Source organism: Triticum urartu, chromosome 6A (assembly GCF_056163025.1).
Source record: "Triticum urartu cultivar PI428250 chromosome 6A, HENAU_Tu73, whole genome shotgun sequence".
NCBI lineage: Eukaryota > Viridiplantae > Streptophyta > Magnoliopsida > Poales > Poaceae > Triticum > Triticum urartu.
In genome coordinates, this window is record NC_141878.1 from 588,845,628 (window position 1) to 588,859,694 (window position 14,067).

The window sequence follows — 14,067 nt, forward strand, 5'->3', positions numbered from 1 at the left end:
GGCGGGGATCGGTGTGGATGCAGCCGGATCCGTCCGGGAACGGGAAGGGGCGACGGAGGCTAGCCGGACCTGGTCACTGGGACGGAGGAGGTCGGGAATTTCGCCTCCCACTGTGGGTGGCGGCGCACGGGAGGACGAGAGGGAGTGGGGGGGATTCAGGAGCGAGGGTGGCTGCGGGCTAGGTTATGGGGGGAGTTGAGCTGGGCCTGGCGACGGGGTGGGCCGGCCAGTTCAGTGGCCAGCTGGGCCGAGGCGGCCCTGGGGAGTTTGTCCTTTTTCTTTTATATTTTCAGTCTGCTAGTTTCTTTATTGCTTTACACTTTACTCCTATACTAATTTAAATTATCTGGCTATGAAATTTGGTCCAAAATTAATAGGCAAAGATTTAAGCTAGCGCACAGAGTTTCAATTTATTTTGAAAAGTTTGCATATTTATTTATACCGAAAAGTTCCATTTAATTGTTGTTGGGCTAGTTTTAAATGGCTTGGGGGCATTTTAAGTTTTTGAAAAATGTTGATCCTCACATGAAAATTGGTTAGTGAATATTCGCAAACCATCGAACATTTTTATTTGACAATTCAAAGAAATAAGAATTTGTCTTTATTTTAAAATTGAATTTGAATTCAGTTTGGATCAAAGTGAAGTTTTAGGAAATTAATTGCGATGACATGGCACATTAGGGTCAGGTTACTGTAGCTTAATTATCGGGGTGTTACAACCTTGTTGAATTTATAGCTAAGCGACGACGTCTCCTTGAATGTCCATTCCTGAAGCATGTGCTTGCACCTCACACACACAGGACTCTTGTATAGTCTTATGTTCTCCAGATTCACAGCTGCTTCCACGACATCTCTGGCAAATCGCACGAGTTTGTCTGCTGCATGAAACCTTCCATAGATACTGAAGCTTGCAGTGCAAGAGCATTATTATTTTCAGAAGACTTGCCCCAAACTCGGAAAGTGAATCCGGACATGCGAGGGTATCTCCTTGCTAAATTCGTAGCTAAGCCAAGACGTCTCCTCAAATGTCCACTCCTTAAGCATGTGCTTGCACCTAACACACACTGGACTCTTGTATAGTCTTATATTCTCCAGATTCACAGCTGCTTCCACGACATCTCTGGCAAATCGCACTAGTTTGTCTGCTGCATGAAACCTCCCATAGATACCGAGCTCTGCCAGGTTGTGGTGCTTGAAATCAGATGCAGATGGTTCCCACTCTAGTCCCTTGTCCTTCTCCTTGCAAACCACAGGCAACTCCCTCCGCTTCCCTGTTACCATTTCACATTGATGATTCCGCACCTGCATTCGGTCAGGTAATTATTTTTCCTAACTGGTCACACAAAGTTTGAACATCGAAAATGAGAACTGAATAATCGGTACAAGAGTTCACCAAGATGTGTAGTTCCTTAAGGTTGGGTGCGCCATGGAGTAAGAACATTGTCCAAGTCAGATCACACTCTTCAGCAATGTTAATCCAATTCACAATCCTGAGTTTGTGGAACACCGGTAACAATTGTCTACGACCTTCCGGTTTGACCCAAATCTGCAAAAGATGTAGTAATGTAGGATCATGTTAACCAAAAAATAATGATTACAACCTCCCCACGACATGGCCAGCAAAACATATACACGTCGCTGACAACATTGAGGACCTTCACTAACCTTTTCGCTTTGGAAGTCCAAAGACAGCTTGCTTATGGCAGAGTTACCAAGCAACTCACTTAACTTGAGCATCTTGTGCCAAGTGAAAGCAACATTAATGATGGACACAGTCTGGAGCAGTGGGACATAGCCAAGACAGAAGGGGTCGTCCCGAGATCTAAACACATTAAATTTCAGCTTCGTGAGCTTTGGTGCCCACTTGAGATCAACCCTCTCAAGACGGCCACAGACAATCACTAGTTCACTGAAAATCTTGGGGAAGCAGAATTCTCTAGCGTGAGGCGTGCAAGACCACCAAATGCGTTTGGACACGAACCAAAGAATGACATGAACTGCTTTCCATATGTGAGCAGCTCATTCTTGGTACACTTTTTATGCACCTTCGTCAAGATTGTAAACTCAGCTGAATCAACCTTTTGTGTTGCTATGGTGTTGGCAACAGTCTGGCCAATTAAAATGGACTCATCTCCCAAGTAGAATTGCATGCGCAACAGGTGAATGGGGTACAGACTTCCAGCTCTCCTTTCCAGTATGCTCCTGGTTGCTTCCAGCACGGTGGTGTTGGCCCGAACTATATCATCTGGGGTTAACTTGCTCCAGTCTTCGTGCTTCGGCTCAAAAGAACCAGCCAATATAACAACTTTCGAGAGTATAGCAGGGATCTGCTTCCAACGTCTGGAGAGGACGGTGGTTCGTGCGACGTCAACGATACCAAGTCGCTCGACAATGTTGAGCAGAACGTCATCAGGCAACTTGCTGAGCCGATCATCTTGACTGTCCTCCTACATTTGATAAGGAAACAAATCAGAGTTGATTTCTTATTAGCATTATCATCATAGATGCCTGCGAAGCACAGATACGGACAAATCTGCCATTTCCAGGTACATAAGGCCGCTTATAGAGAGGATGATCCAGCTAGAGCTCAAAGGGTGACAACACCAACAACCATACACTAATTGGTAAGTATAACAATTCGTATAGCAGTTTCGATATTATATAATTTGTATATTTCCCACATAAAAATGCAATATTGATTATATATTCCCACCAAAACTAAAAGAAATACCACGAGTTCTGAACTTCTGCTTATGGTTCCTACTTACTATTATTCACCACCATGTAGTTTTCTTTGGCAGGTGATGTTGTAAGAGGACCTAGGTAAGGAAAGAGGATCAGGAGGAGGAACTAACCACCATGTTCGCCATCACCGGAGAGGTTTTGCGATGTCTCGGGACTTGCTGGCCTCCGGCGAATTCTAGTGACTGCCAGGGAGACCACCGCTTGGCAGGGGCAGAGCTAGCAATTGACAACAGGATGGTCCGCCTCAAAAGAATTGACAACAAATATGACATGTAAAGATTGTAACTAATTGCAAATTACCACATAGAAATAGATTAATATGGTCTTACAAACACACTAATCAGAGGTTGGGGAACTGGAAAATGGTACCTCAAATCAGGCTGAGACGAGTGCCGGAGTGAAGACCGGGCGGTGGGCGGCTGCGGCCGGGGCAGGGCAATAGGGTTGCGGCCACGGGCGGTGGCGCGGCTGGCTCCGAGCGCCGGGCAGGCCGCGGGCGCGACGGAGAGGCAGGTGCGGAGAAGCCTCCTGGTAGGATGGGCGGCCGGCGACGGGCAAGGGCGGCGAGGCAAGCAGAGGCAGGGACGGGGCGGCCGCCGGCTGGGCGTGGGGCAGGGGCGTGGGTTGTTTTGGGTCAAAATGTTAGGGCATCTCCAGCCGTTGGCCCCCCAGGACGCATAAAAATCGCCCCTTGGGGGCGAGCCGGCGATACAATCGGCGCTGGGGACGGTTTTGCGCCCAGTCGTCGCCCCAGCTCGTCCCCAGGCGCCGAAATTGGCCCACTTTGCAGCCCAATTTCGGCAAATAAAGGGTCCATATGGGCGAGAATAGGCCCATATTCGGCGTGGTTTCGCCGTGTCTCGGCATTCAATTATCAACACAATTATTTCTTATCACATATTTCATCACAGAAAAATCAAATACTTCAACAAAATAGTACAACAACAAATAGTTCAATATAAATTATATAGTTCAACAAATAAAAACTCGTATTTCATCACACGGCGTCCCCCTTGAGCCTCCGTAGGTGCTCAATCAGATCTTTCTGCAGTTGATGATGCACCTGTGGGTCTTGGATCTCCTAACGCATGCTGAGATAGGCAGTCCAAGTTGCCGGTAGCTGGTGATCAACTTCGGCTAGAGGACCCTGCCTGTAGTATGGTTCAGTGTCAAACACTGGGTCTTCTTGCTCGCTCTCGATGATCATGTTGTGCAAGATGACACAGCAAGTCATAATCTCCCACATTTGATCTTTGGACCAGGTCTGAGCGGGGTACCGAACAACAGCAAATCGAGATTGGAGCACACCAAATGCCCGCTCGACATCCTTCCTGCAAGCCTCCTGAAGCTTCGCAAACCAGACGTTCTTGCCTCCTGCCACAGGGTTTGAGATCGTCTTCACAAATGTCGACCATCTCGGATAGATGCCGTCAGCTAGATAGTACCCCTTGTTGTATTGGTGCCCATTGATCTCGAAGTTCACCGGAGGAGAATGGCCCTCAACAAGCTTGGCAAAAACAGGAGAGCACTGCAGCACGTTGATGTCATTGTGAGTTCCTGGCATACCAAAGAAGAAGTGCCAAATCCAGAGGTCCTGTGTGGCTACCGCCTCAAGCACCACACTGCAACCGCCTTTGGCGCCTTTGTACATCCCCTGCCAACCAAATGGGCAATTCTTCCATTTCCAATGCATGCAGTCGATGCTTCCAAGCATCCCAGGAAATCCTCTTGCTGCATTCTGGGCTAGGATCCGAGCAGTGTCTTCCGCATTGGGTGTTCTCAAGTATTGTGGCCCAAACACTGCCACCACTGCCCGACAGAACTTGTAGAAACACTCTATGCTGGTGGACTCGGCCATGCGCCCATAGTCGTCGAGTGAATCACTGGGAGCTCCATATGCAAGCATCCTCATCGCTGTCGTGCGCTTCTGGATGGAGGTGAATCCAAGAGCGCCAGTGCAATCCATCTTGCACTTGAAGTAGTTGTCAAACTCCCGGATGGAATTCACAATCCTGAGGAAGAGCTTTCGGCTCATTCGATAACGGCGCTGAAATGTTCTCTCGCCATGAAGTGGAGCATCGGCGAAGTAGTCGGAGTAGAGCATGCAGTAGCCTTGGAGACGATGCCGGTTCTTTGCTTTTATCCGCCCCGGCTCCGAGCCACCTCGCAGCGGCTTTTCATTGCTCGCCAGCAGCTGGGCGAGGGCGGCGAGCACCATGAGATGCTCTTCTTCCTGGACGTCGGTCGCGGCTTCCTCCTCCAGCAGCGCGGCGAGCTCTTCCTCCTCATCCGAGTCCATCGCCGAGGCAGGCAAAACGCTGAACACCTTGCGCTCGGTGGGCGTGTACCCGCCGTTAAACCGCGCCTCCGCGGCCGGAAACGCCCAGCTACTGTGGGAGGGGCTGCCGCGGCGAAGCGCTGCTATTTTCCGGCGGGGAATGGCTATCTAGCGGAGTAGGGCGGCGGCCGTCGCCGGGATATAGCTAGTGGTGGCCGAGGGCGTGGGGGGTGTGAGGCGAGCCGGGGGAAGAAAATCTTGACTTTTGCCCTGTCGGTGTGGGCCAGGCGTGCTTTTTCCTAGCGCCGGAGCGCCCAAGTGCTCCCCAGCGCGCCGGGTTCGGCCTGTGACCGCCGGGCGGAAAAAAGGTCCGAATCGGCGATTTTCGGCGTCCTGGAGGCGCGACTGGGCCGTTTTTTCTGCGCCGGCGCCGAAAAAGTGGCCTGGGGGGCCCTGTTGGGGGCGCGGCTGGAGATGCCCTTACTGGGCCAAGATTTCTTTCTCCAGTCCATCGTATAGGCAGGAAAGTCGAAAGTCTTCTGATTTTTTTGTGATAAACATTGCTGAAAGTTTTAGCTTCCTACAAATTTTCCTGATGAAATAACATTGGTGGAGGTCTGGACAAAAAAGATCAAAATTTATGCTCCAAAATGCTTCCAACAATAGTTTTCTCAGAGTATCGGTTTTTTCCAGACCTACATGAATGCCATGTCATCACAAAAATTTGCAGCAAGCTAAAACTTTCATCAATGTTTATAAAAAACAGATTTTTTTTACTAATTTTTTGGATTTTATTGTTCATCAAGGAGCATGTGAGCTGGGATTCAAATACTCCGCGTCCAAGAAAAGTACACTTTTCCCCCTCAAATCCATATAGATGGATCAAATTCCCCCCAAAGTCTAAAACCGGTTAAATCACCCCCCAAACTCTGTAATACCAGATCAATAAGCCTCTCGAGTGGTTTTGGGAAGGATTACAGCCGGTTTGTCTATAGGTTGTTGACTTGTCATTTCACTTGTTCCCTGTGGCACCATGTTCTTGATGAGCAAGCATCTCGTCGGGCAAGTAATGGCTCTGACCATTCATCCATGATGAGGTTGTTGGCGCTAGTGCTGCGGGGATTGTAGCCGAGCGTGTGGTCCCCAAGGCTCAGGAGGTGCCCAAGGTGCGCCCTCACGGTGACTATGGTGTCGCTCCTGCTAGCTCCGATGAGCGCCTCGAGCTGCCTCGCCACGTCCGCCACATGCGCCGGCAGGAGGGAGGCGATGATGGCCATGAGGCCGGCTCGGGACCACGATGCAAAAAAGAAGTCGAGATCGCCGGCGAGGCAGCGTATAATTTTTTAAAACTTGAACAATTTTTTCAAACGTAAACAGCTTTTGAAATTGAGAACATTTTTTGAAATGTGAAAAGATATAAAGCATGAACTTTCTTAAAAAAATATGAAAAAAGTAATTGAATTGAGCACATTTTTTGAAAATTTTGAACAGTTTCTGGAAGTTCTTCTTTTTAAAAAAAAAGAAAACAGTCTTTGAAATTCCAAAAAATTAACTTTTTTAAGAATGTGAACAAAACTTTGAAGCTTTTGAAAAAACAAACATCTTCTTAAATTTTGAACAATTTTTTTTGAAACATACATGATATTTTTTGCATGTTTTATAAAAGAAAAAAAGTAAAAAGAGAAAACTTGGGGAAAAGGCCCATCAAGAAAACAACAGGAAAAAAACAAAGAAGTTAAAAAAAATGAACCAGAACCTTCAGGAAGGTTCCCAAAGCCAGAACCTTCAAGAATTGGGATCTCTTGCACGTACCCTAGCTATTGAGCCGGCCCATATGGCTGTCACTCGCTCGCTCGCATGTGCAAAGCAGCGGCATTTTATCGGGGAGCTCCCAAGTGACACCTTAAGCGCCACTTGGATGAATGGGTGCCCACGCGCCCCTGCTCATGCGCCGGCCCAGGTAAGGTAAGCGTTCACCTGTTCCCACCCCTGGTTGCTCTAGCACTATTTGACCAGCCGTGGTTGACCAGTTGTCTGGTTAACCGTTAACTTTTTAAAAATACGGGAAAAACAACGCTGAAAAACGCAAAAAATAAGAAAAATGTGAATTCAAAAATGATCACGGACTTTGAGAAAGTTCACGAATTTGTAAAAATAGTTCATCAAATTTGAAACAAAATTAATCGAATTTGCAAAAAGTTCATCACCATCGTCATCAACTGAGTCTTTTATAGGAGTAAAGATGCGGCTGAGGACACTTGGCGCCATGCCTTGACCGAATGTCGGATAGACTAATGTTTACGGGCGTTGGGAAATGAAGAAACATGGAACATATGATCTCTAATCGTTCGGACGATGCCCGGCTATGTTTATTCTGTTTGTTTGAACCCATGAACCAGCAGGAGCTTGTGCGAGTGTTTATTACCCTATGGCCGTCTGGTGGGCTCAAAAGCAGGCAATTCAAATGACAAATTTCAAAGTCCTCATTCTACGATGGGTTTCATCAATAGATACTGGGAAAACTTGGAGATAGCCTCGATGTGTAACAGGTCTCCAAATTATGTCTCGGCAAGAGCTCGTGCATCGAAGGTAAAGTGGCTTCCCTTGCTATTGGTGACATGAAGTTGAGTGTTGATGTTGGGCGGTGTAGGCACAGCGGCAAAGGGGCAATAACAGTTGTATGTCGGGATGCTAGTGGCAAGTTTGTTGGAGCTTCAGCAACGGTTTTCGATGGTCTTGTTGATCCAGCTAGCTTGGAGGCCCATGGATGCAATGGGGTGTTGGTGCTAGGATAAGCTCTTATTACAAGATTGACCATTGCATCCGACTGCTTGGAGGTAATCAGGAATATCACCAGCAAAGCCACATGTGTGTATGCTGCTATTCTTAAAGAGATCAATTTTCGGCGGACAATGTTCCGAAGTGTTTCCTTCGGGCATGAGTATCGTGAAACAAATGTTGAGGCTCATTCGTTGGCAAAAGCTTCTTCTTCCCTTGATATAGGGCACCATCTATGACTTGGGACTCCCCATGTGATTGCATGTATCGCTACGCTTTTGAACGTTGAACAAAGCCTTGTTTGCACCCAAAAAAGCTAGTTGTTTTTTACATGTAGCGAATGCCTAAATGGTTTCCCTAAGGTTTTCTAGGGTTTACTCTGCCCTCCGGTGGATCCCCGTGAGAGTGCACAAAATCATGTCATATGGTTCTCCTTGGTGACCGAGAGTCCTATAGGTTTTCACACGGCGAGTCTGTTTGGAACCGATGGTTCATCATGACGGAGCAAGATCACAAGGGGGTTGGTCATGGCGGCAATCAGGAGAAGCATGAGTCTGTCGATGTCGCATATCATCAATGTGCAATGAAAGATGGAGCTACAATCAATCCGTCAAAGGAGAAGAACGGATAATGAGGTGAGGGCAACGAATACGTGGCCATTATGGCTTTGGCGGGTATGCTAGGGCATGGCTGAAGCCTAGTATGAAAAATAGGCCTGGGAGACTAAATATGCATGGAGAAGAAGATATAGGAGGTCAGATGGCTAGGACTCTTTAGGATGATGAAACCTTTCACCCGCTTGGCGTATTTCAATGCAATGCCAATAGAGTGCGTTTCGGCACATGACGTGACATTCAAAGTGATGGCGGCAAATGTTCCTGGTGCAGTTTCAGTTCGTAGCCGGCTGCAAGAGGGTGGTGGATGGCGACCCATGAATTTTTCATGGGGTAGATGTGCTAATGTAGGACTATTACAGGTTTACAAATATTCGATACAAAAAACAATTGAGTCTGACAAATTTTACTTCTGGATTTTTTTGGATGTGCTAATATAACTACCGCTGATTTTTTTTCTAGATTTATTTGAGTCCGACAAAATTTATTTTCCCGTAAAGTCCAAAAAAGTAGAAAACAACAACTGGGAACAAGCAAAAATTGTACAAAGTATGTTAATTTCGTCATGACATGGAACAAATAAAAATTATAGGTATGTTTAAGAAGTATAATGCCCCCTCCCCTACCGCCATTGCCGAGGGATGTTGTGCCCCATCCTCCGTTGCCTCCAGGTGCTGCCGCTGCCATGGGAGAGAGGCGAAGAATCCTACAAATTTCTTTTCTTTTTTGAACTGTATCCTACAAATTTCTTGTCTGGAGATTCGAGCTAATGTAAATTTTTATATGAACATCATGAAAAGAAACGCTGAGAAAACTTATTATTGGATTCAGTCCTACAAATCAAACAATGAAAAATGAGACAGGATTTTCAGCACCCGGGTGCCCCTACACCCTCTATAAACAGTAAATTCAGAATAAATTTAAGAAAAATAAAAAAATCTGAAACTTTGGGACATCGAACATCATGAAACTTTTGATGATCTTGCAAAGTTTTAGCTAACATTCGAAGAGCACTCAAATAAAAAACAAAATCATTGTTCAAAGCTTATGTATATTTTTGAGCAGTGATTTTGTTTTTTTGTGAGGGCTCCACGAAGGTTATTTGTTGCTGAAACTTTGCAGGAACACCAAACCTTTGATAATCTTTGATTCCTGAAAGTTTCAGATTTTTTCGATTTGTTTTCATTCTTTTATGAATTTATTGTTCATGAGGGTGTAGGGGCACCCGGGAGCTGTTAGGCATTTCTCATGAAAAATCTACATGGAAAAATTCCTAAATAATCTAATCATGCAACTGCCTATGGAAATTCTTTGAATAAAAGGAAATGTCCTGTAATTCTGTGTTTTTCCTGCATAGCATCCAAATCCTTATTCTTGTAGGAACATGCCATGACTTTTCAGTCAAACATTTTCTACTCCAACGTTTTTGGAATCATGCGTTCCAAAGGGGCCCCTTAGCTTTTACCATTTCCAACAAGTAAGAAAAAAACATTCTACTTCTTGAAGAATGAATAGTAACACACTAATGTCTCATCCAAAATCAGGTCAGTCATTTTGTTGTTGATGCAAACAACAAAACCATAGCAATCATCGGAGGATATGAAAAATCCAATTAACCAACTGGAATCATGCTAGCTGTAGCTATAGCTGGCCAAATACACAAGCACTCAACTTTCTCTTGTGCCAGTTCAAAAAAAAAACACAAGAACTTCTTTCAGGCACAAATAGCCAACGTGCAAAGTCCCTAACCCGACATCACGTCAGATAAATCCTGTGTTCAAAACCCAAGTGCAGAGGTCGTTGATGAACTGATCGATCGTTCCAAATCTTCAGCAAAGTTGCAGAGCTGCTCCCGAATGCGTCGCGCTGGAGCTGGCCGCTGGGGACGGACAGGAACACTGCCGTTTCTTACGTGCATTTTCTTCTTGCAGCAAAGCTGTTGTCAGCAAAGTTTGTACTCCCTCCGTAAAGAAATAGAAGAGCGTTTAAATCACTATTTTAGTGATCTAAACACTCTTATATTTGTTTGAAATAGAAGAGCGTTTAGACCACTATTTTAGTAATCTAAACACTCTTATATTTTGTTTACAGAGGGAGTATTTCAGTGTCCATGAAAAATAGAGAGTGCCGTGGCTCTCATAAATACAAGATTGAAAAAAATAACAGATCATCATTCGAACTGAATATTGACTGTATTCAACATAAGCACGTTACTGCACGACCACAACATAGACGTGCTTATTTTATCCAATTCATTTGTCGAAAATAGCTAAATGAGTTGTTCCAACAAATTGGTAGACGAGATACATTTCTGCAGAATATGCAATAGCGCCGACGTAGTGGCTACTACTGGGGTCTTTGAAATAGAGGTTCATCTTCATCAACTCAACCTAATGAGCGGAAGTGAATAACAGGAGAAGCCGTAGCCGAAGCGGCTGTCATCTTCTCCCTCAACAAATCAAGCTCCTCGCTTGTCCGTGGATAACTCGAAGGACGAAGCGCCACCTGAGGAAACTTTTCGAAACACAATGGGCACACCTTCCTGGAGTGCAGGGATACCTCCCTGATGTTCACAGCAGCTTGAATGACGCGTCTAATGTATCCGATGAAATTGTCATCGGACTGGAAGCCGTAGATAGTCAGCCTTGCCAGATTCTTCTGCTTAAAATGAGGATCAGATGGTTCCCACTTTACATCAGTTTTTTTGGAGACGCTCTTTTGTGACTCGATCCGGCACTTATGGTCCCATACTGTGATGCAAAGCTCCTCTAGGTATGGTGCCGCTCCAAGAAGGAACAGTGTCCAGGAGATATCACATTCTTCACGAAGATGATCCAGATTCACAAACCGTAGTTTGGCAAGCACAGGAGCAAGCACTTTGGGGCATTCTGGTTGAATCCAAATCTGTGAGAGATAAAACAAATTAGAAGTAATAATGCATGCAAGTTGTGCATAAATTGTGCATCATACAGTTAATGAGAATGGGATAGAAATGGTTACAGTGAGTTACCTTTTCACTTCGAAACTCCAGATACAAATCGCTTACAGTGGGGGCATTAGCAAGCAGCTTGCTTAAGTTGAGCGTCTTGCCTGATAAGTATGGACAAGCAAGACTGAGCTTCGAAAGCTGAGGGACAAAACCAAGAACCAAGGGATTATCATCATACTGCCAATCCCTATAGGACATCCGCTGGAGCTTTGGTAGACAGGCAAGCTCCACTGTTTCAAATTTCCCAAAGATGATAACAAGCTCAACTAGTTGAGCGTGTTCTACATGGAGCACCGAACGGACCCCCTCGTCACACTCGAAGAAAGACAAGAACTCCAACCGCTTGCAATGGCTAAGGATGTTGGATATATCTGATTTACCAAACCTCATATTCCGTAGATGCAGCCGCGTGAGACCAGCAAATGCATCCGGACAATCACGAACAAAATCATTGAATTTCTTAGCATAGAGCAGGCGATGGGCATCAGTGCAATGGCTGAAATCCTTCTGTGTCATGATCTCAAACTCAGCTGCATCCAATTTCTGGGTCACCATGGCGAGGCCGACAGATTTGCCGATGGAGAGACAGCGAGAGGGAACCAAGAAAAATTTGAGCTTCAGCTTGTGAACAGTGATGTGTGGAGACCTCGTACTAAGGATCTTGTCCGTCACTTCAGCCACAACACCATCCATTTCAAACAAATCACGAGGGCTGAGATCAATTACGATCTGCGAGAGTATAGTGGGCAGCTCCTGCAGTCGCTTCGAAAGGATGCAGGTTCTTATGGCATCAAGCGTACCCACCCTCTCGAGGATGTTGAGCAGCAAATCATTGGGCAGCTCGCTTAGCCTGTCCTCCGCATTACTCTTCCACTGTGTTTTCACCGTCCCAAGGACTTTGACCACAACATCACTTGGCAGCTCGCTTAGCCTTTCCTCTCCATAACAAGCTGCTATCTCCGACTGCGTTAAGGGGACGGATTAGTCATTGGTGATAGATCGATAATTTGTAAGAACAAATAAAGCAACAAAAAAACGACTTACATCACGGCTGCGGCGGCGACCTCTATTGAACTTCATGGCGATCCGATCTCAAAAGGAACAAAGCAGACAACTTGCGTCGACAAACAAAACGCCAGCAATTATTCTTGAAACGATCCTCCTTCGGTGTACGACAATCGTCGAAAATCAGGCTGAGCGCTTATAGTATAGCCTGCTCCGAACCGGATCCAATCTGGCGGACAATTAGTAATTCAGACTTCTCGATTTACTATGGTTTCACAAGAGGCGGGCATATTAAAACAGCACCTTTTTCTAATACAAACCGAAATTGATCCTTTCCTTCTTCGAATCATATTACAGAACGAGATTGCCACATGTGTTTCCTTATTACTTCTTCGAATGAATCCGACCTTGTTTTGTTTGCTTTCATAAGTGCACTAGCTAGCACTTCTTTAGCGACTAATCAAACCCCGGCATCTCTAGCCGATCCCTCGCGCTGGTGTATGCGCGCTGGTGCAGTGTGTATGCTTGCCGTGCGTCAATAAGAGCATCTCCAATAAGTGCCAGTGCCGCCGGCGTGTGTGCTTGCCTGCGTCAGTAATTGCCAGTGCGTGCGTGCCGCCGGGTGCCCGCGTAATCGTCAGAGAGGTCATACCTGCTTGTGCTCGGGGCGGTGGACGCTGGGGACGGGGGCGCGCTTGGAGAGGAACCACGGGAGCGACGAACGTCACGAACGGCGGCGACGGAAGGGCGCGTCCGCCGTCGGTGCCGGGAGCGAGCCGTCCAGCTTAGGGCGCGGCGAGGAGGACGACGGCGTCAGGCGGTGGCGAGAGCGGCGACGCGGCGCGGCACAAACCCTTAGCGGCGTCCGGGGAATTTGGGGAACAGAGATTTTCTTCTTTTTTTTTTAGGACCGAGCGGAAACGGGCTCGACTCGGCTCGGTCGCAAAACGGGCCCAAATTTGCTGCTCGGCTCGGCCTATTTCCTTCTCAGGCCGAGCTGGAGTGAGTTTCGGGCTGAGCCGAAAAGCTCAGCTGGCGCCGCGACTATGGGGCTGTTTGGATCACACTTTGCAACATACTCCTATTTTTTTGTTAAGCTTGTCTAAGATTAATTTTATAAAAATGAGAGCCATAAATTGGCAAGTCTCAGGCAATCTTATCACACTTTTTATGTGTATCTACCACAACTTTTTTGGAATCATGGGCTTTTACCATTTTCAATGAGAGAAAAATATTCTACTTCTTGAAAAAAATCAGTAACACAATGATATGCTCATCCAAAATCAGATCAGGCTTTTTTTTTGCTTTTGTTGATGCAAACACATAACCATAGCAATCATCGGAGGATATGAAAAATAATCTAATTAACCAACTGGAACCCGCCACCAAAAGCACTCACTCATCTACTAAAAACTCTAAGCTCCTTGGGAAAGAAGCCATGTGGTTGATTGAGGCTGTGATGGGCCCATGAGGTCACCCTGTCAGACATTATCTTATACTCCTAAGGCCTTGTTCGGTTCCACAGGGTTCCAAGGGGTTTGGAGCAGATTGGCAGGGATTAAATCCCTAGCAAATCAAAATCCACATCAAACCCCTCCAATCCTCTCCAATCCCCTTGTGGTGGGGATTAACCGAACAAGGCCTAAGGCCTCGTTTGA

General features: G+C 46.2%; 1 protein-coding gene and 1 pseudogene across 2 annotated transcripts; both read right to left on the minus strand.

The window, feature by feature from the left end:
• Positions 1-933: 933 nt before the first annotated feature.
• On the minus strand, positions 934-3,037 carry LOC125513060 (MEIOTIC F-BOX protein MOF-like; annotated as a pseudogene). The gene is made up of 4 exons (XR_015609060.1): positions 2,856-3,037; positions 1,666-2,447; positions 1,394-1,546; positions 934-1,302 (listed from the first exon to the last, which is right to left on the minus strand). The product of XR_015609060.1 is annotated as an MEIOTIC F-BOX protein MOF-like (transcript).
• Positions 3,038-10,609: 7,572 nt separating this feature from the next.
• LOC125517054 (uncharacterized) lies at positions 10,610-13,265 on the minus strand. Its single transcript, XM_048682273.2, has 3 exons — positions 12,449-13,265; positions 11,426-12,367; positions 10,610-11,319 (listed from the first exon to the last, which is right to left on the minus strand). The coding sequence occupies exons 1-3, from the start codon at positions 12,482-12,484 to the stop codon at positions 10,801-10,803; spliced, it is 1,497 nt and encodes a 498-aa protein (XP_048538230.2). The 5' UTR covers positions 12,485-13,265; the 3' UTR covers positions 10,610-10,800.
• Between the last annotated feature and the right edge of the window lie 802 nt (positions 13,266-14,067).